This window comes from Canariomyces notabilis (genome assembly GCF_033297395.1).
Source record: "Canariomyces notabilis strain CBS 508.74 unplaced genomic scaffold N656scaffold_13, whole genome shotgun sequence".
Lineage (NCBI taxonomy): Eukaryota > Fungi > Ascomycota > Sordariomycetes > Sordariales > Chaetomiaceae > Canariomyces > Canariomyces notabilis.
Window position 1 is genome coordinate 101184 of NW_027041835.1, and position 22749 is coordinate 123932.

General features: G+C 56.0%; 10 protein-coding genes across 10 annotated transcripts; 6 read left to right on the forward strand and 4 right to left on the reverse strand.

Moving 5' to 3' along the window:
- Positions 1–135: 135 nt before the first annotated feature.
- On the reverse strand, positions 136–1674 carry N656DRAFT_732720 (uncharacterized protein). Its single transcript, XM_064812673.1, has 4 exons — positions 1572–1674; positions 1336–1412; positions 575–801; positions 136–427 (listed from the first exon to the last, which is right to left on the reverse strand). The coding sequence occupies exons 1-4, from the start codon at positions 1587–1589 to the stop codon at positions 312–314; spliced, it is 438 nt and encodes a 145-aa protein (XP_064669363.1). The 5' UTR covers positions 1590–1674; the 3' UTR covers positions 136–311.
- Positions 1675–2312: 638 nt separating this feature from the next.
- On the forward strand, positions 2313–2914 carry N656DRAFT_679155 (oligosaccharyl transferase; the record flags this gene model as incomplete). The annotated part of the gene is made up of 4 exons (XM_064810529.1): positions 2313–2498; positions 2574–2631; positions 2713–2776; positions 2848–2914. Coding segments are annotated over 4 exons (375 nt in total), but the record flags the coding sequence as incomplete, so codon positions are not given.
- Positions 2915–3056: 142 nt separating this feature from the next.
- N656DRAFT_710684 (uncharacterized protein) lies at positions 3057–4229 on the reverse strand (the record flags this gene model as incomplete). The annotated part of the gene is made up of 3 exons (XM_064811694.1): positions 3057–3845; positions 3911–3994; positions 4062–4229. The coding sequence occupies 3 exons, from the start codon at positions 4227–4229 to the stop codon at positions 3057–3059; spliced, it is 1041 nt and encodes a 346-aa protein (XP_064669365.1).
- Positions 4230–4703: 474 nt separating this feature from the next.
- Positions 4704–5667, forward strand: N656DRAFT_789979 (uncharacterized protein; the record flags this gene model as incomplete). Its single annotated transcript, XM_064816826.1, has 3 exons — positions 4704–4795; positions 4870–4968; positions 5043–5667. 3 exons carry the CDS (start codon positions 4704–4706, stop codon positions 5665–5667), a joined length of 816 nt encoding a protein of 271 aa, XP_064669366.1.
- A 70-nt stretch (positions 5668–5737) lies between these two features.
- N656DRAFT_798685 (uncharacterized protein) lies at positions 5738–11691 on the reverse strand (the record flags this gene model as incomplete). The annotated part of the gene is made up of 6 exons (XM_064817794.1): positions 5738–7051; positions 7113–8578; positions 8632–8861; positions 8912–11325; positions 11403–11530; positions 11598–11691. The coding sequence occupies 6 exons, from the start codon at positions 11689–11691 to the stop codon at positions 5738–5740; spliced, it is 5646 nt and encodes a 1881-aa protein (XP_064669367.1).
- A 493-nt stretch (positions 11692–12184) lies between these two features.
- On the forward strand, positions 12185–14484 carry N656DRAFT_779905 (DUF254-domain-containing protein). The gene has a single exon (XM_064815271.1). It carries the CDS (start codon positions 12236–12238, stop codon positions 14171–14173), a length of 1938 nt encoding a protein of 645 aa, XP_064669368.1. The 5' UTR covers positions 12185–12235; the 3' UTR covers positions 14174–14484.
- Positions 14485–16016: 1532 nt separating this feature from the next.
- On the forward strand, positions 16017–17983 carry N656DRAFT_779907 (protein disulfide isomerase). The gene is made up of 3 exons (XM_064815272.1): positions 16017–16425; positions 16489–16705; positions 16759–17983. The coding sequence occupies exons 1-3, from the start codon at positions 16293–16295 to the stop codon at positions 17933–17935; spliced, it is 1527 nt and encodes a 508-aa protein (XP_064669369.1). The 5' UTR covers positions 16017–16292; the 3' UTR covers positions 17936–17983.
- Positions 17984–18511: 528 nt separating this feature from the next.
- Positions 18512–19266, forward strand: N656DRAFT_676471 (uncharacterized protein; the record flags this gene model as incomplete). The annotated part of the gene is made up of 3 exons (XM_064810492.1): positions 18512–18672; positions 18750–18855; positions 19180–19266. The coding sequence occupies 3 exons, from the start codon at positions 18512–18514 to the stop codon at positions 19264–19266; spliced, it is 354 nt and encodes a 117-aa protein (XP_064669370.1).
- A 486-nt stretch (positions 19267–19752) lies between these two features.
- Positions 19753–21217, forward strand: N656DRAFT_123080 (uncharacterized protein). Its single transcript, XM_064808557.1, has 2 exons — positions 19753–20052; positions 20111–21217. The coding sequence occupies exons 1-2, from the start codon at positions 19782–19784 to the stop codon at positions 20956–20958; spliced, it is 1119 nt and encodes a 372-aa protein (XP_064669371.1). The 5' UTR covers positions 19753–19781; the 3' UTR covers positions 20959–21217.
- Positions 21186–22235, reverse strand: N656DRAFT_123203 (uncharacterized protein). Its single transcript, XM_064808558.1, has 2 exons — positions 21771–22235; positions 21186–21704 (listed from the first exon to the last, which is right to left on the reverse strand). Exons 1-2 carry the CDS (start codon positions 21965–21967, stop codon positions 21413–21415), a joined length of 489 nt encoding a protein of 162 aa, XP_064669372.1. The 5' UTR covers positions 21968–22235; the 3' UTR covers positions 21186–21412.
- Positions 22236–22749: the final 514 nt, after the last annotated feature.

Sequence of the window (22749 nt, forward strand, 5' to 3'; positions counted from 1 at the left end):
GGCGCTAAGGAGAGTGCGACGCTGCAACGACGGTAGTGCGCTGTGCGCCTGGTGCGACGTTGACCACAGGATAGGATAGGGAAGGGTAGGGTAGGGTATGGGAAGTCTGGTGTTGGGAGCTTTCTGGTTAGGGGGGAGCCTACCTTGACCTGTCGTTTATTTGATCAGCGACAGATTCGTTCCTTTTCGCGATAAACGGCGTATACGATGACCACATACGAAGTAGTTAGTGGTAGCATAGAGAAGAATTGGCCATCCAGAACCAGTACTAGTAGCTTACAAAAACCCCAGATGCCGAACCTGAAGCAAGATCATGACCCGATCCTCCACAAGAGCACCATTAAGGCAACATAACCAACCAAGCTCAGCACAACCAGCAAGCCCACACTATTCCCACTAGTCCGGAACCTCCTCTTCTTGACCATGACTGTCCCCGTCCTCCTCAACCGCCCAACAGCCCCAGGCCCGGGCCGTGTCTTTCTTCTGATCGCCCTGCCTCTCATCTCTATGCCACCATGATCCGCCTCCGCCTCCCCCTCCGTCTCCGCCTCTGTGTTCTCATCAGCACTAGTACTGGCGCTCTCCTCCTCCCAGCTGTCAAAGAACTGCCTGTTGCCCTCGTAGCGGCGGTAGACGGCCACTAGCAGCACGGCGGCGCCATAGCAAGCCAGAAGAGCGCCGATGGCGTAGAACTCGGACGTGAAGATCTTGAGAATCACCAGCGCGAGCGAGAACTGCGACAGCGCCGTCCGCATGTACGCCCCCTCGAACGTGCGCTGGGCCGCGCGGATCTCTACTAGTCTGTTGAAGTTTGGTTTATTATTTTATCATTGCTATTATTATCCAGGGGTTGATTTCGCGCGGTACTAGTTTTATTGGGCGGGTGGACTTTTAGGGGGAACGAGCGTCGAGGCTAAGGTGAATGAACCACGTCCTGTGAATGGGCTTGAAGGGAACAGGCTGCGCAAGGTAAACCAAGGATTATTGAAGGTGCCAAAAGACAGTATTGGCAGGTAAAAGGGGGTGGGTTGTGATACATCTCGGGGAACCGGTGAGTGGTGAGACGGGTCTTCGGCCCGTCACCGCCGCCCGTCGGCCAGCTTCTTGGGGCAGAGAGGAATATTGTAGGCATGTCCGCGGCGCTGACAGGCTTTTGCCATGGCGCCCGGCAGATTGAAAAGGACCGATATAGTCTTGTCACTGACGCAGGAATGAGAGGAACAATGCATGAAAAGGGGGAGTGAGAGGATGAAAATGGGGGGCCGGGTAAACTGGTTGGCCGGTTGGTTTGAAGATATGCGTGACACAAGGAAGTATAACAAGAACCATACTCACTCCTGACTTGTCAATATCACGGACCGGGCACGGTGCATGCGCAGATGAAGCCTGTCTTCTGGATGCGGCTGGAGAGCCTGTGTGGTACGTAGTGAGACAGGATTAGAATGGCATTTAGAAGGATGTGTCAGTCATGACAGATGTGCCGTTTGCCCGTGGCCGCAACATAGAAGCAGCAGCAAGGACAGCAGCAAGGACAGCAGCAGCGGACTAGCAAACTAGCAAAGGGAGCGCACCTCGAGAATGGATGTCATCGCGATAGCTGATTGATCATTTGATGACTCGATGGGGGGGAGGGGGTAGCAGAAGGTGTGAAACAGAACCAAGGAAAAAGTTTGATACTGAACAAACCAACTTGTTGGCGGTCAGACGGCAATCAAATGAGATTTGTCAAGTTTTGCTGTGATGAAACACCTGGAGAGCTGGAAGCGCTCCAGATGTAATCAGACCATGAAGTATGGAGTAAGATCGATGTGAGAACAGAATACGGATAGATGATGCCAACCTACAGTAGGACAATCCTAACCTGTAACACTGTATTGTATTGTACAGAGTATCAAGTTGTACGGTAATTATAGCAATCTCCGTACAGTACGTTACGGCTTCTTCGGTGGCCCGTGCAACTTAACCCCAACTGTGCTTCTGCAAGGGTCATCCCCACAGCGGCAGCAATCAGCCTTGTCGATTGAAGCTTTCGTGGCCGCTTCCACCATCAGCCGCGTGGAGCTTGTGCACGACACTAACTACACGACATAGCAACCAAAAAGATCAACCTCTCAGACCTCTCAGAACACATCAGAAGCATAGCGACCGAGCCGCCCGCCCAATTTCTATCTTAAAAGCATCGGCATACAAAAAAAATGGCGCCTAAGCAAAGAACCACCCCTGCAACGCCCTCCTCGACGGCCGCCGTCCCAGCAGCAGCAGGGCAACCGGCCCCGCAAGCGGCAGCCGTGACACCGACGACAACACTATCTTCTCCCAAGTCCTCCAAGGCTCACACCGCCGCCACCGTCCCGACCTGGGACAAGATCGTCGCCAACGTCGCGCAGCACTACCTCGACACGACGCCGCAGCGGACCAAGCTGCTGGACGGCTTCATGGCGTTCCTGGTTGTGGTGGGTGGGCTGCAGTTCTTGTACTGCATTCTGGCGGGGAACTATGTTCGTTTCCCCCACCCCCCCCCATCTATCCCTTTTCTGAACGAAAAATGGTGGAGCTGACCTACGGACGACCAGCCCTTCAATGCCTTCTTGTCCGGGTTCTCTGCGACGGTGGGGCAATTTGTCTTGACAGGTGCGTCTAGATCAGGAGCAAAAAAACGGGCAGGGGATGAGAGTGGTTTAAATGCTGATGAATAGTTCTGTTGGGCTGCAGCGTCGCTCAGGATCCAGACGACCGAGGCAAACAAGAAGGACTTTCCCGAGGTGTCGCCCGAACGGTACGTGTTTTCCAGGGGGTTTGGAACAGGGGTTGATGAGCTTTTGCTGATATTATCCGTCTCTTATCCAGGGCATTTGCGGACTATGTCGTTTGCAGTTTGATCTTGCACTTTTTCTGCGTCAATTTCATCAACTAGCCGGGCTGGGACCGCATGGCGTCGTCGCCGATAGAGAGTTAGGCGGTGGGCGGTGGAGGTTGCCTTATATCTCATCTTCGGCACTGTATATATGATATGGTTGGAGTTTGATTGTTCATTAGGGCTTGCTTCTATACGGACATCATTCTCCCCCTTCTGTTTCCCTTGGCGGCACGCTCCCTGTCCGAGGTGGCCCCCCCTTTGGCGGTCCCGTCTTCGGCGGAGGCGGCAACGGCGAGTTTGTCCTACTGGGCGCATTATCTAGTTCCCTGCTCTTCTTCTCCTGTTCCTTGAAGTAATCGTCCATGAGGTTCGGCCCAGCATGATGGTGCCGTTCCTTCTTTTTGCCCCTTGGCGGCGCCTGTGTACCCACCATCTGTGCAGGCACCAGTATATCCGCCAACGGAGAGGTTGGGGATGTCGCATCGGCGGCTGGGATAAAACTGGTGGGCGACGCACCCTCGGGTACTGCAACAAACTGCCCCTGAGTGGCAGCCGCAGAGTCACCGTCGAACATGGTCTCCCCCGGCGCATGGACCGGTTCACTGAGCGGCGCCGGGAGCCGATGCAGAGCCCCATAGCCAAGCACGCAACCCAGCGCTCCCTCGCCGCCCCAGTCCCGGCTAGGCTGGATGGTCACCTCCCGCGTGACGTTGTACTCGTTGTTGTAGACATAGAGGCGCAACGGGCGGCCAATATGATCCTCGACCAGCTCGCTCAGGCCGCCCTCGCCGTGTAGCACGCCCTCTGGGGTGCCCAGAATGTAGTCGCTGTAGGGGAGCAGCCCAGATACATCGGCAGGTGAGTTGGGCGGCACGTCGAGCACATGCCAGATGTTGGAAACGACCGAGAGCGGGGTCCATTGCAGTGTGAGGCCGAGCGACGCCGTCTCGGCGGGGACGGGGATGCGCAGGGCTCTAGTTCGCTGGCCCTGTTGATTCGCGTCTTGTCAGAGCTTATTCAAGCTATGAGTATGGGGGCACACGGGGTACGCACCTTTGCGCTCCAAAGCCCTAGCAGGACGGTGCTGCCAGCGCAGTTGCGCACCTCTTGGGCAAATAACCTCGGGTCCGAATCATCCTATGCGGTAACGGAGTTAGCACATGTATGCAAATGTAAAAAAGTCTCAGGCCGCCAGACTGCCTACAATCATGCGCCCATTGATGCCGACAACAAAATCAAACCATGGCTCAATGGCCAGCTGCAGATTGGTGTTGCGCAGCACTTGGAAGCCAAAACCGCCGTGGTTTTCCTTGGGTGCCGACGGGGCGTCACCGTCAAGCCGGGATATGAATCGGTTGAGAGCGTTGAACATGTTGTGTTGGGCCTCGGTATCTATTCGTATCTGGATTACTGTCTGTTGGTGTTTCTGTCAGGACAATCTGGAAGCAGCTGAGGTGAGCTATCGGGCGGCTGTCGCATCACTGGCATGTGCCTAACGAATCCAAAGCCAGGGTTGCCGCTGCATATGAGTTGCTGAGGTGGGTTGGCATGCAAGTATCGGGTTGCCAAAGCAGTTAGCCCTGTCTCAAGTCTCAGCCATGTGTTGTAGTGAAGTGGATCCTGCTGGTGGCCTGCAAGGTACCCGGCTCGCCAGGCTGCGCCAGCCTCCAGGCAGCCTCGCCTTGGCGGTCCAAAAGTTTCAAGTTTCAACAGCTTCACGTTCACTCCTCGTGGTCTTCTTCGAATATTAATTCATAAAATTTCACTCACCAAGCTCGGAAAGATAATCAATACTTACAGGACAGAGATATCTGGGCTCGTCACACCTCACTGTATAATCGCAGAAATGAAACTCGAGCCTGTCCAAGATCAACTGCCTCTCACTGATGAGTGTCACCATTACGATGACATTAACGATGTTCCAAAGGATCTTCAGAAGTAAGGCCCCCTTCTCCCACAACTCATGGTATGAAACGCATGTGTATATTTCCCTGCTGACCAAACGCATCCAGGTACTGGCACCAGCGCTACTCCATCTTCGAATTCTATGACTACGGCATCCATCTCACAGACGATGCCTGGTTCGGCGTGACCCCGGAGCCCGTGGCCAAGTAAGTTAATTGTTCCCTAAGCTGTATGTATGCCAACCCGTAATGCTCACCTGACCAACCCTCCGCTCTCTCAGCAAGATAGCCAAGGACATCCGCTGGCACCGCCTATCCACCCCACCAAAGGATACCATCATCGACCTGTTCGCGGGCGCCGGCGGCAACACCATCGCCTTTGCCCTTTCAGAGAAGTGGTCGCGCGTCATCGCCATTGAGAAGGACGCCGCGACGCTCGCCTGCGCACAGCACAACGCGGCCGTGTACGGCGTCGCCGAGGCTATCACCTGGGTTCACGGCGACAGCCTCGAGTATCTAGCGCGACTCAAGGACTCAAAGTCACAGACGACGACGAAGAAAAAGAAGAAGGACCAAGACTTAGACCCCGCTCTGCAGGTGGACATGGAAGCCACTGTTCTGTTCGCTTCTCCCCCCTGGGGCGGGGTGAGCTACCGCGGGCACGATATTTTTGACCTCAGCACCATGGAACCGTACAACATCAAGACGCTCCACGATGCGTGCCAGCCAATGGAACACGCCCTGTATCTCCCGCGGACGAGCGACCTTCGGCAGATCGCTGAGCTGGCGCCAGCCGGGGAGAAGATCGAGGTGGTGCAGTACTGCATGGAGGGCGCCAGTAAAGCCATGGTGGCCTATATAGCCGGCCAGCCAATACAAAATGGAAACAGCAAGCCATACTCGTGAAGGCCAGGGGTGCGGCAAACCTAAGCAAGCAAGACGCTTTATTCTATCAACCCTCCCAATATCCCGCCATCTACAACGCCCTGACAATAGTCCTCTCGTCAAACACGTCCTTCACCAAGCCAGCCACGCACGCCTCCCAGTCCATCGGCGCCATCGCATACGTGGACTCAAACGCGTAGATGCTCAGCTGGCCAAAGAAGGGCCTGAGCACCTTGGCCACGAGCTCATCCTTTCTTTCCAACCCAACCTCGTCGTTGATGCCCCCGGGCCGGCCCAGTAGCGGCCGTCTGTCCCCGTCAACAGCCACAGCCGACGCGGCCGCGGTGCTCCCAATTCCTCCGTCGGCGGCTCCGATTACCCCCAGCTCCTCACAGACCTCGTCCACCAGCGCCACCGGCTGGTACCCGCCGCCAGGCCTGTACACGGCATCGATGGTATCCGTCACAAACAGCCACTCGTGCAGCTGGAAATCGTCAGGCGCCACGCACACCAGCAAATCCAACAACTTGCAAGCCTGCAAGACGGCCGCGTTGCCGTAGGTATCCGCCGGCGGGCTGTGGTCTGGCGCGACCACGGACGCAATGGCGGCGTGCAGCTCGGCGTTGACGACGGGCCACAAGGGCGCGAGGTGCACGACGCCCGTGGTGAGCACCAGCGCCCGCAGGACCATGTAGACCTCGGCGCGCGTGGTGCTCGAGGGTGACGACGTGGCCGTAGCGCCGAGCAGCTCCGTCAGCCGGTCCAGCACGGCCGGCAGGTCGGCCACGAAGGCGTCGCGCCCGCACGCCACCATGAGCGCCGCCACGCGCCGCAGCGTCAGCTGCGTGCGGCGGTCCGCCTCGAGCCGCGCCGACGTGGCGCCCACGCCAAACACGATCCCCGCCGTCGTCGGCGGCGTGAGCCGCGACAGCAGCTCTGGCATGCGCTCCTTGTCCGCCACCGTCCATTGTTTAAGGAGCGGTAGCCAGCCGCGGTGGACTAGCTGCAGGGAGGACCCGAAGAAGCGGGGGTCGTTGAAGGCGTCCGAGATGTCTTTTTTCCAAGACTTCTGGTTGTTGGGCAGGCGCGAGAGTTCCTGGAGGAGGGCAAGGGTGCTGGCCGAGACGGTTTCGGGGAAGGATTTGGAGCGTAGGGTTGGGCCAATGACATTGGTGGATATAGCTGTTGCTGCCGTGAGGATTCGGTCGTTTTCGACAAGAACTTTGGGCAGGTTCGGCACGATAGCGGAGAGGATGCCCACTACGTCGTCGGCGCGCTCGCCGGGAAGTTTGAGGGCCGGAGTTTGTTGGGGCCGGCTTACCTCGCCCGGCCGCCTCTCAGAGGAGACGTCGAAACTAGTCGGGCGCGTGGTGAAGATGGCCGTGAGGAGGCGTAGGAACAAGTCCTGGGACTAGGTATTAGCTCACTGCCAGCGCTTACAGGTAGTGGAAACGAGGGAGTCATACCGCCAGCTCTCGCCGCATCTTCCGCTGCTCCCCAAAATTCGTATTATCCACCTTCTCGCCTAGGATGGCGGCGAACTCGAGCAAGCTCGGCAATGTCTGCCGGTGCGGGAATGGGTTGCCCAACAGATCCTTCAGGAACGCGGTGCAGTCCTGCCATATCTCATCCATAGCATCATCTTCCAACGACCGAGCGTAGTCAACCAAGAAAATGACAACGTCAGTGTCCTGCAGCTCAATTGTCAACGTGGACCGTCTCGACGGGTCGAGTGCGCCGGGGCTGGTGCGGCTGTAGATGGCGTTGAACAGCGCCGGGATGGTGTGCTTCGGGCGCGAGCCGTCCAGAGCGGGCAGCAGGTTGAACACCTCGGCCGCCTTGGAGGGGTCGCCGCTGTGGAGAGCGTCCCGCCATATCCCTATCACCGTTTCGAGGCACTCCAGGGTCTCCGCGGCAAAGAGGTGCTCCAGCAGCCTTCTCGCCCGGTTCCTCATACGTAGCGACGTGTAGTTGAGCGATGCCGCAGACGTGACGTCCTGCAGAGTCGCATCGTTCCCCTGGCCCCAAGACCAGATGGTGAAGCAGATGCGGACAGCATCCTGGAAGGCGAGCAAAACGGTAAGTCTGTCGTTTGCCGTGGCGCTCCGCGCTTGCGGCGCATCCGAGGAGAACACGCCGGACACCATGTTACCGAAGAAACCCTGAGGTTGATCGGGGCTCTTGATAGCCTGGGCTCTGGCCTCTTCAGTCAGCAGCCTGTCGTGCCCGTATGCCAAAACCTGCTCAAGGCCATTTAATAAGGAGATGAGAGTGGTTTCTGGCCCAGCAGCGCCGCTGGACGGCGTCTGGGCAGTGTCTCTGAACAGATGCTGGAGGTTCTTGAACGTACTGCCAATTTGGCTGCAGAGAGTCTCCACGAGTGGAATGAGGACCTGGAAGACCGAATCGGCGTACAGAGGTAAACATTCGGCAAGGAACCCGACCCAGCTGTCCAGAATCGGCCGGCTGCTTGGCGAGCTGAGTCCGGCGAGGATGCACTTGAGCAATGCCTGGGGCGGTGGTTTAAGAGCACCCGGTCTCTCCCCAGTTAGGGAGGCCCGGGAGCCCCTTGCCGGATCCATGCTTGCGGCACGCTTCTCATTGCCTGGGGAGGTTGGGGGTTCTAAAGGGACCAATTCGCGGAGTTTGAGAGCGGCATAGACAACGTCGAGAAGCAAAACTTGTACATAGGGATCAGGCCCCTCAAGACTCTGCGACAGTTTCTCGATCAAGGTATTCTCAAGATGCAGTTTCGACAGCACCTGAGCAAAAGGATTTAGGAGAATCTGATGCAGCACAGTTAAAGCGGAGCGGTGGAGCTGGGTCGCCCTCGTTTCTGATCCTATTTCACCCGGGACCTTATCGTGAGCAAGGCACCGAAGGCAGACATGGAGGAAGAACTCCTGTAGTGTAAGGTCGCCATCGACACCAGCTTGGCTTGTCAGAATAAACAGAGTCCAAGGTGACAACGGAGCAAGAACCTACTGATATGGGAGAGCTGCGGATGGAAAGCAGCCGACAGGATATTCCTCTTCGCCAGGACTGCCCAAGCTGCTTCGGGTGCCCAGCGGAACACGCTCAAGAGGGAGCGGAGGTAATACAAGGCCATGTCGAGGTCGTCATCCTCTGTAAAGGGCATCGGTGCCGATTGAGAGGCTGGCTGACGTCTTAAGAAGGGCAGGTCTGCGAATTTCGTGACAAGGATAGCGAATAACCTGAGCACTGGCGGTCAGAGAGTTACGTGGAATGCAGTTAATTCACTCACTTGTCCATCGTGGGGAGGCCATTCAACCAAGCTTTAGCTGTCAAGAACAGCTGTGTCCTCTCATCGGCGAGGGAATCCAGCATCAAGAACAGAGGCCTGGTCAACATGACCGCGTAGTGGTCTATTCCGGAGATGCGAGGAGGGGCCTTGGCATCACCGTTAACGGCCTTGCCGCCCCTGCGTTCTGTTCCGGAAGGATGGTCCTGCAAGCTGTGTGACCAAAGCACACAGAAACTCCGGCCTGGATCCGCGGGTCGCTGGGCGAATGTGCCAACCGTGTCGTGCTCCAGCATCAGAGAACAGATGGCGGCCTCAATGTCCCTGTTTTCAGGTGTAAGAGCGCTCTGAAGCAGCCAGAGACTGCGAACAACTTCTACATGATATTTCGGCTCTGATGCTGATAGGAAGGACCAAGCGTGCCGTACTAGGGGCACTACAAGGTCGGAAAGTTCAGCCGCCGCTATCCTGTTTGTTGAATGCAAGTGCGATGAGATCGAGACGGCTGATGAGTATGTGGTAAACGAGATTGGCGAGCCCAAGGATAGACAATCGTGAAGCGCGGCGAGAAGCTTGCCTGTGTCAAGCGGTGAGGTTTCAGGGGTCTTTGAGAGTAGACGGATGAGAAGCTGGCTCCTGACAGCCATCTCTGTACCGGATGGTCTCCGGCTTAGGGAGTCGCAGTTGAGGGTACATGACTTTTGCAAAAGAAGTTCGGCAAGTTTCTGTGGCGTGAAGGGAGGCGAGGCTGCTTCAAGGTTGCCTTGATCGGTGACATAGAAAGCCCTGATCCTCTTGAGCAGTTCTGGAGTGGATGGCGTGGTCGAAATCGTGGATCCGCCGGCAGATCTGGATTTACCTGCCGAGACGGACGAAAAGGCCCGTTCCGGCACAAGTTCGAGTAAGGTTAGTGCAATGTTCAGAGACGACTCCGACAAGGAAGCGCCAAGCGAGGTTCGAAAGTCTTCCCTTTCGTTCCCCTCTTTAGCCTCCTCCATCATACATAGAATAGATAAGACTGTGAGAGGAGCGTGAATTGTAATCATCTCCTCCTCCCGGACGTTGAAATGTGTCAGGATGAATTTGACAAGGTCGAATTTTGTGTTCCGCTCAGAAGGTGAGGAATCCCCAGGACTGATGGCTTGGGCCATCAGAGTCAATATTTCACTGTATATCAACCCACTCTCAACGCCATCGAAGAATACACTGGCACTCCGCAAGACCTCGCTGAAGTCTGCTTTGCTCGCGGCCCTGGACTTGAAGTTTCTCACGCTATCGACAATGGGAAGGAACAGTTTAGGGACAACGAGGCCGCCAACTTCCCACCTGTCCATTAAGGACAGACATATTCGATAAGGCCGTGCTCGGTCGGCCGGATTGCTTCCGACATCGGTTCTAATCATAGCAAGCAGAGCTCGCGTCAGCGGTTGCAGACCAAACTCTTCGAAATAGCCGGTCCGAGAGGATAAGAAACCGTGGCTGTGGTCCGCTGTAGAAGTAGGGGATTCTAAACCAGCCTCTCCTTCAGCAGATGCCGCTGGCTCAGGGCCAAGCAACCATGCCCACAACCGCCTATTGAGGCTCATGTCTCGCCGTACCGTGACGCCGACCGCCGCCCTCAGAAGCAGCTCCAAATCACCGGCCTTAGCTTCCTTTTGTAATACGGTTGAATGCAGCGGAAGATGGGTGACTAGCAAGTCCAAGTACCCGCGCTGAATGAGCAGCTGCTCGTCAGCAAGACCAGCGGCGAAGCAACGTATCAGCAGGCCTGGTTCCGGAGAAGTGACCATCCGAGCCAGCTTAGCAGATACCTCCCCATTGGCGCTGTTTCGTGTATCGAGGCCCTTGGCTGGCTCAGGATGCAAGGTATGATCTAATTGCGGGAGACAACGCAGAAGGTAAGCTAGGGCACCAGTCCTTCGGCTGTGGCCGGTGATGGAGGCCAAGAAGAAGCATTGCCAGAAAAAGTCATCGCCGGATGAGTGGACGTCCGTGATATCCTCAGAGCCGGGAGGCCGAATTGCGGCTTTGAAACGCTCCATAAGCTTGAGTGTCCGCTCGAAATCCTCGCTCGTCTCCTCCTCCAATCCGGGCAACAGAGCTAGCACGACAGATCTCAGTGCCGGTCGTAAGGAACGCGGATCAAGGTCCACAAAGTAGCGTTCGAGGAGGGCGAGGAACGGTCCGCGAACCGCGAGCGAGGCAAAGGACAAGACCGAGGCAAGGCCGGGGAAGTACAAAGGCAGATCTCTTGACAAGCCTTCCTTTCCTATGACAGAGAAGACATAGCTGTAGACTTCGAGGGCCTTTTGGTGAACGCCCGACGGTAGAGATGGGTTTAGACATTGCGACAATCGTTTTGCGATGGTTGCCTTAGCCGGGATGGTAGAGATGGACGACGGCCGGGCCTGCAGCGCCTGTTGTTGTGGACAAAGGTAGAGTGTCAGAAACGAACCATGCCGCGCAATCCAAGACGTCTGTAGGAGACCCGCACCTTGAGCAGACGGTTAAGGAACGAGATGTAATCGGCCCATTCCTGCAGGGTCGTGTCAAACAGCAACAAAGCTCTCTCGACGCCGTTTGCATATTTACGGTAGTGCTTGTCCTTTGGCGGCGCATCCTCTACGGCAGCATCCAGTGTTAGCTGCGCAGTTATACAACACATTACTACTGTCCTAAGCCAGCATACCGCTTCCCAGCTGATTCCTCCATTGCCGCGGCTCGGGCGACTCGTGACCAGAGCTCTCGGGAGAGGCAGAGCGGCGGCCAGGCTCAAGCGCCATGACAAAAGAGGATTCGTCCCGGTATTTCGTTGTCGTCCCAGTGCATTGCCAACTCGAAATTTAGCTGTCGGAATGCTCGCCCTGTGTTTGATGTCCGAAGGGAGCCCGTGGTTGGAAAAGAGCTGTGGGCTGCTTTTTGTTGCGTGTTCAATTCCCCCATGAAAGTTGGCCTTTGGAGCAGTTCGGCAGCCCAGAGGATCATCCCCTCCTGTTGGATTGCGAATGCACCCCGGGCCACGCCCACCGCTAAGGCAACTAATCTTTGCGCCCGGTGATTGGTCGCTAAGCCCTAGCTGGACCCCTGTCTACAGGAGAATCAGCAAGGCTGAGAGTTCGAGCCTGCCTTATCTTATCGGGCACTGAGCGGGCCCAAGGTACGACGTAACCTCGAATTGTCGTCATCCACGGCTTGCTCATCCCTAACCAGCACCTAAATATGGAACAGTGCCGCCGTGAAGAATCAGAACATAAACCCTGATTCTGTTTCTGTCTATAACCCACCTCGAACAATGCGCGAGCCGAGAAATAAGCTGGCGCGTGTACAATGGCTCAGGAAGAAGCCGAAGGCAACAATGGCCCAACCTCACCCCCATCACCGCCTCCACCACCTCTGCCGCCCCGCCGAAAGCCCTCAATGGAAGGTTCCATTCAGGTAGCACCTGCTCAGTCTAAGCCAACAACAGCTGTCTCGTCCATTGATATCTCGACCCTCTCATTTCCTGATGGATCACGAGGCACCTTCTCTACGAACACAACGAGAGCCGTTTCATCCCCTGTTGGGAGTGGATATGCAACACCAAGTCGGAACGGCACGGCTGCCAGCGACCTCGCCGACGCCATGAGCGTCATGAGTTTTGCGCCTACTTTGCGACCCCCCGGCGATCTCGCGAGCCTTGTTGCGGGAGAGCTTAATAGGAAAAGCCGTGCTTGGAACTTCCTCCGGTCGCAGTCCGAAACCGTCCAGCCGTTCGAGAGTATTGAGCTGGGCGCTCCTGGTAATCTCGCCGGCTTTGAACGCGAGTTTGACGAGATCCCAGACGACACGACGGATGATGCCAGGCTCGCTATCTGGAAATCCAAGATGAAGCATTACATGATCCTTTCGTCTGCCGGGAAGCCCATCTACAGCCGTCATGGCGACCTGAGCCTCGTCAACTCGTATATGGGCGTGGTGCAGACCATAATCTCGTTCTACGAAGGTGCGAAGAACCCCCTGTTAGGCTTCACCGCCGGCAACGCAAGATTTGTTATTGCCATCGAGGGGCCTCTTTATTTCGTAGCCATCAGCAAGCTGGGCGAAAGCGACGCCCAGCTCAGGAGCCAGCTTGAAGCCCTGTACATGCAGATATTGTCTACCTTGACCCTCCCCACACTCAAAAACATATTTGTACACCGTCCCTCAACTGATCTCAGGAAACCCCTGGAGGGTACCGAATCTCTCCTGTCTTCTCTGGCCGACAGCTTCACTAAGGGTTCCCCATCCACGCTTCTCGGCGCGCTCGAATGTCTGAGGTTGAGAAAATCCCAGCGTCACTCAATAAATAATATTTTCCTCAAGAGTCGCAGCGAGAAGTTACTTTATGGACTTATAGTTGCTGGCGGAAAGCTAGTCAGCGTTATCCGGCCACGGAAGCACTCGCTCCATCCGAGCGATCTCCAGCTAATCTTCAACATGCTCTTCGAGTCAGGCGGCATCAAGTCTGGGGGAGGTGAGAGCTGGATTCCCCTTTGCCTCCCGGCCTTCAACAACCGTGGCTACCTTTACATGTACGTTAGCTTCTTTGACGGCAAGCAAGAACTGCCCCCTACCGCGGAATCAGCCGAGCCAGCCGAGCCAGCCAAAGAGCCTCCACTACCAACCGAAGATATCAACAAGGTCGCCGCGACCACCGGGGATAGCAATCGAGCTGAAGAGGAGATTGCCATCATTCTGATATCCCCCGACAAAGAGTCGTTCTATGATCTCAAAGAAATGCGCGACAGGCTCGCCGCCCAGCTGACCAAAACCGGAAGCCTCGCCCTCATCCGCACCGCCGCCCGCCAGGCGCGACCCAAGATCCAATCCATCACCCCGGGCGCCGAGATAAGCCACTTTCTCTACAAATCGCGCGCAAACGTGCAGTTTTGCATGTCCTCCCTCGAACCCGCCTTTTCCAGTCCATCCGCATCTCCATCTCCGTCCCTGTCCCAGGGGCATAAACAACTGGCAACGGCAGAGAAGATGGTCGCCCGACGCAGGTTGATGTCTGTCTATCACGAACTTCACGCCTCCATGCACTCAAAGCATTCGCATCTCAAAGTTCTCCATGCCGTCGGCGAGGATGCGGCCAGTTTAGCGTGGATAACGCCGGTGTTTGAGTTCTACTGCGTCGCCGGACCGAATGTCTCGCGCGTGGCCATGACTCAGGGGGCGAATCGCGTGGTTCAATGGGCTAAGAAGGAGGAGGAGCGGCTGTTTATCATTGGTGGCGGTGTTTTTTGAGTATCACTTGTTTGGTTTGTTGGTGATCTGATGAATGATGGCAATGATACTTAGATGATGAGTGATGATCTTGGATATGGAGTAGGGGTGTCGGAAAGCAGTGAGCACTTGGGTGCTTGAGGCATGCTATCGTGGCTGAGTGACAAGGGGAAGTGCTAGTCAGAACGGACAGTAGGTGATGAGAATAATATATATCTGTCGCTCAAGTCCTTCTGGGAGCATTCCCTACGGTGACGTGTGTCTCATCACCTCACAACAGGATCTGGGCAATTTGGAAGCCATCAAGTTCATGAGTGGGATTTCTCCTAGCGATCCCCTAGACATGCCAAGAGACCGCCATGCCAAATAAGTATCGTAGCTATAGCTATCCACCCTCACCACCTCAATGAGAGCCGCTTGTAGTTATAGGAGATCGAGCACCAGAATGCAAAAAGGACCTCGATACCAAATGGAGCGCCCCACCCGTCAACCCGCATTCATTTGGCTGATAAGGATTGAGCGCGGCGAGAACAGATATTTCGGAGCGTACGGACCAATTCGTGCTGATAATCGTGGAAAGGCACAGGTTGCCTGTGAACACCGGGTAATAACGAATGGCGGGATGAGACGCAGCGTACGGACCGTTAAGCCCCTTGGGCTTGCTCCGGGGCGGTGGACGGCTTCCGATGGCCCACTAGTCAAAGTTACACCGCCCGAGTCGAGAAACGGACCCCTGGGAGCGGCTGGGACTCGCATATGTGGCCTTTTTACGCTTGCATGAAAGCTCCCTCAAAGAGGTATGTATCTTTGCAGGAGGAAGAGGTCATGAATGAGCTCCGTTAAGTACACAGCATATAGGATGCACAAAACGCATAATGGAACCCCTTTCCTGCTCTTGGAAGGGAAGCACTTACACTATACATATGGTCAGTTGGTTCAGAACTTAAGCATGGTAACAATTCCTATGTTCGAATTGAAGCTTTGGCGGAGGTAAGGGCAGCAAGCCGTTGGATACAGAATCGCAGACCCGAATTGCGGGGAGAGGTGGACGCAGGGTTCAGAGTGGGGTTAGCTAAAATCTTGGCGTAACGTACAGTACCACTGTACAGTTCAACCCTTGTTTGTTTGTTAGCGCAAGACTCTGACAGGGGTCCTGTCCAGAAACTAGAGAAAATGCTTCTCAGCAGCCAGAACGGTTGACTCAATGCAAGAAAAAAGAGTATCTAGCATTATTCAAGGAGACTATTTTCTTCAGGGCATTTTCTCTGTAAGAAAATTGGCCGTTTTGCTGTTCAGATTGAAATCTTAGGGCTGACCCTGGTGTTGAAGTCAGGCGCTAACCAAACAAGGGAGGGACTGTACAATACGCGTGATACATAGAGATGTATCCGTAATCGCGTTGTAGATTACGGAGTACAAATGAACCTCTCGAGACAAATCACACTACGAGATGTTGGTAAAGCGATCTGGAATCTAAGGGGAAAACTTGCCACGGCCTGTGGATCTTGCCACAATGGAGAGGACATCCGACTAGCCCAGAAACGAGCATGAATAATCGTGTCCATGTCTGGACCCAATCTGTACTGAGAAATCCCTAACGTGCGTGCTGGAACTTCGTACGAGGGAGATCGGCCTGAAAACGAACCGGGCTTCTAGCACTGCTTACCCCACCTCTACCCCCTTCAGTGAGCGTGGTTGGTGGCCAAGACCGGCTTAGGAAGCTGAGCTGCGGAAAAGACACCTGTTCTCTCGCGGCTGAAGGATCCAATTCTGCTTTACCGCTGGCGCCTCCTTTATACAAGTAAACCTTCATCCCTATCGATTCTTGGGATCTTCTCGTTAAACCTCCCAACTTCACTTTCGATAAAGGGACCTGTCTGCATACCTGCTGGGTATTGCTTGGAATTCAATTCTTTCGGTCTTCCAATTCCTTGTCCCTGTCCTTTTCTGCCTTTGAATAGCCCAGAGTAGGTGCCTCTTGTGCCACCGTTGCAGAACCTTCCCTCCCCATGCCCCCCTCCCCACGCCCGCCCTCTCTCCCTGGACAGATCTCGTCTCGTGCATAGAATTCTATCCGCACTCTCTTCCTCAGATTGGCGTTGAGCTCACTCGTTCTTCAGAAGGAATCAGGGAATCCAAAATGCACGCGGTCCAGAAGTTCGCGCTCGGCTTGCTCGCCGCAGCAGCCGTGGCCACGGCGTCCGACGTCGTTCAGTTGAAGAAGGACACTTTCGACGACTTCGTCAAGTCCAACGACCTTGTTCTTGCTGAGTGTAAGTACTTGATGCTTCGAATTGTCAACCAACGCCTGCATACTGACGGAATTCCGTTGCCAGTCTTCGCACCCTGGTGCGGCCACTGCAAGGCCCTCGCCCCTGAGTACGAGGAGGCGGCGACATCACTGAAGGAGAAGAACATCAAGCTTGCCAAGGTAGACTGCACAGAAGAGACAGACCTCTGCCAACAACATGGCGTGGAGGGCTACCCCACTCTCAAGGTCTTCCGCGGCCTGGACAATGTGTCCCCCTACAAAGGCCAGCGCAAGGCTGCTGCGTAAGTTTGCATGCCAGTCAGCAGTTCAGACCGTGATGCTAACGAGCCCGCAGCATCACTTCCTACATGATCAAGCAGTCCCTGCCTGCCGTGTCGGACGTCACGAAGGATACCCTGGAGGAGTTCAAGAAGGCAGACAAGGTTGTCCTCGTAGCATACGTCGATGCCTCTGACAAGGCATCGACCGAGGTCTTCACCAAGGTAGCTGAGAAGCTCCGCGACCAATACCCATTCGGTGCGAGCACCGATGCCGCCCTTGCCGAGGCCGAGGGCGTCAAGGCGCCTGCCGTCGTTCTTTACAAGGACTTTGACGAGGGCAAGGCTGTCTTCAGCGAGAAGTTCGGCGCCGAGGCGATTGAGAAGTTCGCCAAGACGGCTGCCACCCCTCTCATCGGCGAGGTTGGCCCTGAGACCTACTCTGACTACATGGCCGCCGGTATCCCTCTTGCCTACATCTTCGCCGAGACCGCCGAGGAGCGCAAGGAGCTGAGCGACAAGCTCAAGCCCGTCGCCGAGGCTCACCGCGGCGTTATCAACTTCGGCACCATTGATGCCAAGGCCTATGGTGCCCACGCCGGCAACCTGAACCTCAAGACGGACAAGTTCCCCGCCTTTGCCATCCAGGAAGTTGAGAAGAACCAGAAGTTCCCCTTTGACCAGGACAAGGAGATCACCTACGAGGCCATCAAGGCCTACGTTGAGGACTTCGTCGCCGGCAAGATTGAGCCCAGCATCAAGTCTGAGCCCATCCCGGAGAAGCAGGAAGGCCCCGTCACCGTTGTCGTTGCCAAGAGCTACAACGACATTGTCCTGGACGACACCAAGGATGTCCTGATTGAGTTCTACGCCCCGTGGTGCGGTCACTGCAAGGCCCTTGCTCCCAAGTACGAGGAGCTTGGTGCGCTGTATGCCAAGAGCGAGTTCAAAGACAAGGTTGTCATTGCCAAGGTTGACGCTACTGCCAACGACGTCCCCGATGAGATCCAGGGCTTTCCCACCATCAAGCTGTACCCTGCCGGCGCCAAGGACAAGCCCGTCACGTACTCTGGCTCGCGCACTGTTGAGGACCTGGTCAAGTTCGTTGCCGAGAACGGCAAGTACAAGGCTTCCGTGTCCCAGGAGGCCGAGGAGTCGAGCAGCTCTAGCGAGTCTGCTACCGAGTCCGCTACCGCGTCCGCCTCATCGACCACCACCGAGGCTGCCAAGGAGACTGACCATGATGAGCTCTAAGGGAGGGAAGGGCATTTTTCTTGTATCTTAGATTGCTTTTGGGTTTTTATTTCATTAGGGACCACGGGCACGGGACTGAGATTCCGACATCTCTGGGATTGGGAGTAACTAAAATACCTTTGTGCATCGGTCTAATGAATGACGGAGTCAATTGAAGGATTTCTCTCTGTACCCGAGTCGCTCCTCGTCGTGTCCCGCCTGCCTGGCCGGAGACCGCAAAGGGTCCTTGAATTCTGCCACGACTGTCCGCTCGAAACGCTCGATGTGGGGACTCCGCCTTGATTGGTTCAATTCCCATGGGGCCAGATTTACCGTAGTCAACCCTTGTCTGTGTTAGGGTCAGGGACGAGCCAAGATCGAACTCACTCCCGCGCATTGCATGCTTCCACTTCCAACCCGCTCCCACCGCTGCTGACCCGACCTCAGCCTTGGGTCGTATTACTGCTGGCCCCTATTCATTTACATACAAAAATTTTAGAACTCTTACTTGTTCTTTCCCTTCTCCCTTCCAATCTCCAAGTCCTCCTCCCGACCCAGCAGTCAGCAGCAAAGTCACAGCCTAGCGCATTGGAACCAATGGCCTCGAGAATACTATCGTACGGGGCGGCTCGCGCTCTTGCCCCTGCACGCACCACGGCGCGCGCTTTCACCACGTCGGCGGCCCGTCTGGATGCGGTAGCCGCGGGCGCGGCGCCACCCCTTCCGGCAAGACGACCTGTTGGTGCGCTGAGGGGAGGGTAAGTCGTCGTTCTTTCGCTTGCCTTTTTCCATGATGCGCGCGGGAATAAAATACTAACTGGACATCATCACACAGGCTCTTTGGCTTCTTCTTCGGCAGCACCCTCGCCGGCGGCGCCGTCTATTACTACGCCATCCAGGAGTACAAGGCCTCGAACGAGCTGCTGACTGAGGACATTTACGTGCGTGTTTGCATTTGAGCGCATCATGCGATTCGCTCCTTCTTTTTGCCTGCCTAGACATTTCTCTCACCCACCTGCCTACACGACCGGCCAGCGCTGAGTGTTTCCTTTTGATGTCTTGATTTTGGGGGAAGATAAAAATACAAACAAGACAGGGATAGACTAGTGGCGTTCTCAGCGTAATTATTCCATACCCCCTTTGGCCTCGCCCAGCCCGACTCAGCAGTATGCTTTTGCTTTCGTCGGGCTTGGGGAAGCTATTTACTCACTTGCACAGACTGCAGTCGCTTTGGGGACGAGAGGGCTGACCGGTTGTGATGCTAGGCTCTGCAAAACGCGGTAGATCGGTTGAGCAACTACGTCGGCACACTAGAAGAGAAGATGGAGGCGTTGGAGAGGAAGAAGAAATGAGTTATGACTTTTGAGACGGCACTGCAACTATGGGAAATGGCGTGAGAATGGGAGGATTAATACATACGGCGCTAACTGGTCATTTGTGTCTGCATTTGCTTGCAAAAAGGGGCTGGCTGTTTTCAGGTGTGTAATATCCCCGTCGGGCGTTGTTGAGCCGTTTCCTTTTGAGCACATATTACATATTCACCAAGAGACCGCTTCTTTTCCACTACATATACGTACAGCAATGTCTGGCCTGTGTCAATGCTATTTACTAGGGAAGGTGCATCCTGTGCGCCGATGTTATGGATTGCTGCGTCGTTTAATACTAGGGACACTTTACAGATTGGTCGCCCATGGACATCTTCCTAGAGGAACGGACCTGCGTCATCGAGGCGCTATAAAACCATCCCCGCAACGTCTCCTTAGGCGGGCCGCGGGGCTATGCTAGGCCGGTCCTTCGGTTAGTTAGTGTAAAATTGCGAATCAACCACGCTTCAACCCCCACCCAACTGAATCTACTTAACAACACCATGAACAACTTTGGTGTCATCGAGATCGCCAGCACTACAACGAAGAGCACGCCGGGATGGGCCTATGTGCCGGACACAGGGCCAACGTTGCCCGCCGCGCTGCAGCCCACAAACCGGAAGCGGGCCGCACGAAATCAGCCCGCCCTCAGTCTGTCTGATCTCTCAGCGCGCGAGGAGACGAGAATTCGAAAAGAGCTCGAAGCCCTTGATCGCGATAATCCCAGGGATTTAAGCATCCCGATTCCTCCGAAGCCAGGGGGCAGCGGCAGAGGTACGCGCGCTTCAATTCAGCAGCAACCATACGTGGAAGCTCACCATGCATTGTCCAGCCCAGAACAAGCACACGTCAAACGTGCGCAAGATCCTGCAGTCGCAAAAGACATTCGCCAACCACCTCGATGACTATCAGGCCATGCTCGCGCTGGCCGAGACTAACCCCGCCGCAGCAGCCGCCATGAACGCTGCGCTGGCGAAGCCATCCACCCCCACAACGGCTACCGCGAAGAGCGCCTCTCCCGCACCGACCCAGTCCCCCTCGGCAGCCGGCGGGAGCAAGCGCTCAGCAGCAGCCGCGAAAAGGGCAGCGGCAAAGGAGAAGCAGGAGCAGGAGAAGGAGCGGAAGCGGCCAGCGAAGCAGCAGCCTCCCAAACCTGACCCTTCCCCAAGCACACAGGACTCACCGGCCCCGCCTGCACAGCCGCCCGTACAGAACGATGGAGCCACCGCCGCCGACGTAGAAATGCCCGACGCACCCCCGGCCACCGGCACCAATACCTCGACGACAACAACAACAACAACACCCCCAGCGACAGCCCCGCAACCGCAACCGCAACCGCAAACCTACCCGCGCGAATCCCTCATCCTTCCGCCGTACCAGAAACCCCCGCCGCGCCCGCACACGGGCGACAACGACCCGCTGCTCGTGTCGTACGTGCCGCCGTTCCCAACCGACGACGAGCTGCGGGCGCTCATGACGGCGCCGCCGCTGAGCTACCTCGAGGCGCGCGCCAAATGGGGAGACGGCGGCGGCGAGGAGGCCCGGTACCCGCCCAGAACGTTCTGCGCCGTGTGCGGCTACTGGGGCAGGGTCAAGTGCATGCGCTGCGGCACGCGCTGTTGTGCGTTGGACTGCCTTACGCTGCATGGTGAGGAGTGTGTGGGGAGATTTGGTGGGTGAGCGGTTGGTTTAGGGGGTGTATTTATGGATGTGGATTGCGGAAATGGGTTGGGACGAGGGAAGTGTGGGATATACAAGGGACGCTTGTTGTTGGGGGAACATCAGGTTGATACCCTTTTCTTTTGGCGAGAAGTATGCTGTTTCCATGGGATACGTGTTCCCGTTGCCATGCAGGCAATCTTTCTAACGGCGCTACCTTTGTCCTGTCGTTGTATCTAACATCTAGGTTAGACTTTCCCGAGTCCCGCTGACCTGGCGCTGTGTTCTCCTCTTAGGCCGTGTGTTCTCTTCCGGCCGGCCATCTCCTGGAAACCGCTCGGCGTCTCCACCCGTGCCAGCACTACAACCCCCCGGACCATCAGTGTCGGCAACTGAGCCAGTCCAACCACGCACATCGTTCCCTCTACTCCAGCCATCCTTCCACCCGAACCTTCCCGTCATGGTAGGTTCAAGTTCATACACCCATTAACGTAAAACCCACGTTCCCCCTGCTCGCCCCGCCGCGACACGTCCCGGACATGCTCCCCGTCGGACACGAATCCCTGGCGGCGCGCACGCACTGGACCCACTGCTCCTTGGTTATGTTGATGGTGGCCCCGGGTTCCATGGCCCGCAGGGTGAACCGCGCCGTGCCGGACTGGCCAAACGTCTCGGTCGGCGCACCGCGACACCTCGTTACCGACGCTCCCGCAATGCCGCCGCATATTGTCAGGGACGCGGCGGATTCGTCGTGCGAGATGATGTGTCTTATGATTTGTTGGTGTTAATACTACTTTCGACATTGGGCATGTTGAGGGGTGGGATGGATTTACGTTGAAGGGTCGAGACAAAGGACATCGGATACGGCGTGCGGGTTCAAGGGGTTTTGCGCCAGCATGTTGAGCACCTCGTAGTAGGATTGTGGAACAATCACTCGGGGGAAGCTGGTGTACTTCTCGTACCAGCGCGGGGCGGCCAGACAGAACGACGGGATGAGGGTGAGGAGGAGGAGGAGTAGCCGAGTCATCATTTTGAAGGTTTGGATAGTTAACGGTTGACTGTTGAGATGAAAATACAACAGTGGAACGAAGAGAATGGGTTAAAACGGGACCTCAAGTCCCTGGACCGTTGAGAAACGAGGTTTTGATGCTAAAGGAGTCGATCACAGATCGTGGAGAAAGGAAGGGAACAGTGATGCCAGCATCTGGTCACCGTGAGGAAACGGTGTTGATGTTCTGTCTGGGGACTCAACCAGCAGTGTTATAAAGAGAAGAAAAAACCAAAGTCGAGAAGAAACACTGGAGTCACACGTTTCTGTACATGTTGACAACGGCTCGCCCTTTCCTTCCCCCTGGATCCTTGCCAAGCACGCGTCGATCGGCAGGCAACGTCAGTGCACTAACGATAACCGGATCGTCGCCCGGGATATGCTCCATTCTGCCTCCTCAGCAAAACAGGTTGACTTACGAATCACTTTGGGACAAGGGTGCATCAGCAGCCGGATTTGCAGAATCGCAGAACCGCATGCTGTGGGCTGGCTGGGGGTGTCAGTCAACGCTCCTCATGTTGATCAATCCCCCGCAGACGACTACGACCGTACGACGCCGCTTCGGTGAGGTGGGGGCGCCTCGGTGCTGACGAAAGGGGAACCTGGGAAAGGTGAAACACGATTCAGGGGAGACGATGGCCAACTGTGATTGGCCAATTCATGTAAAACATGTACACCTCCTCCAGGGTTTGTTTTCGAACAGCTCAGGGTGTTCAGCCAGGGTGGTGCGCAAGCCAAGGCACCTAGATCCTACAGTTATTCAG

Bases quoted from the DNA above. Each gene is read 5' to 3' on its own strand.
- N656DRAFT_779907 (XM_064815272.1), top strand. From the start codon at position 16,293: ATGCACGCGGTCCAGAAGTTCGCGCTCGGCTTGCTCGCCGCAGCAGCC. The intron at 16,426-16,488 runs GTAAGTACTTGA...TTCCGTTGCCAG, and splicing joins CGACCTTGTTCTTGCTGAGT to TCTTCGCACCCTGGTGCGGC. The intron at 16,706-16,758 runs GTAAGTTTGCAT...ACGAGCCCGCAG, and splicing joins GGCCAGCGCAAGGCTGCTGC to CATCACTTCCTACATGATCA.
- N656DRAFT_779905 (XM_064815271.1), top strand. From the start codon at position 12,236: ATGGCTCAGGAAGAAGCCGAAGGCAACAATGGCCCAACCTCACCCCCA.
- N656DRAFT_123203 (XM_064808558.1), bottom strand. From the start codon at position 21,967: ATGATGACTCGGCTACTCCTCCTCCTCCTCACCCTCATCCCGTCGTTC. The intron at 21,705-21,770 runs GTAAATCCATCC...ACAAATCATAAG, and splicing joins CTTTGTCTCGACCCTTCAAC to ACACATCATCTCGCACGACG.
- N656DRAFT_123080 (XM_064808557.1), top strand. From the start codon at position 19,782: ATGAACAACTTTGGTGTCATCGAGATCGCCAGCACTACAACGAAGAGC. The intron at 20,053-20,110 runs GTACGCGCGCTT...TGCATTGTCCAG, and splicing joins GCCAGGGGGCAGCGGCAGAG to CCCAGAACAAGCACACGTCA.
- N656DRAFT_732720 (XM_064812673.1), bottom strand. The intron at 802-1,335 runs GTGAGTATGGTT...AAACTTCAACAG, and splicing joins GTGATATTGACAAGTCAGGA to ACTAGTAGAGATCCGCGCGG. The intron at 428-574 runs GTACTAGTGCTG...GGACGGGGACAG, and splicing joins CTGGGAGGAGGAGAGCGCCA to TCATGGTCAAGAAGAGGAGG.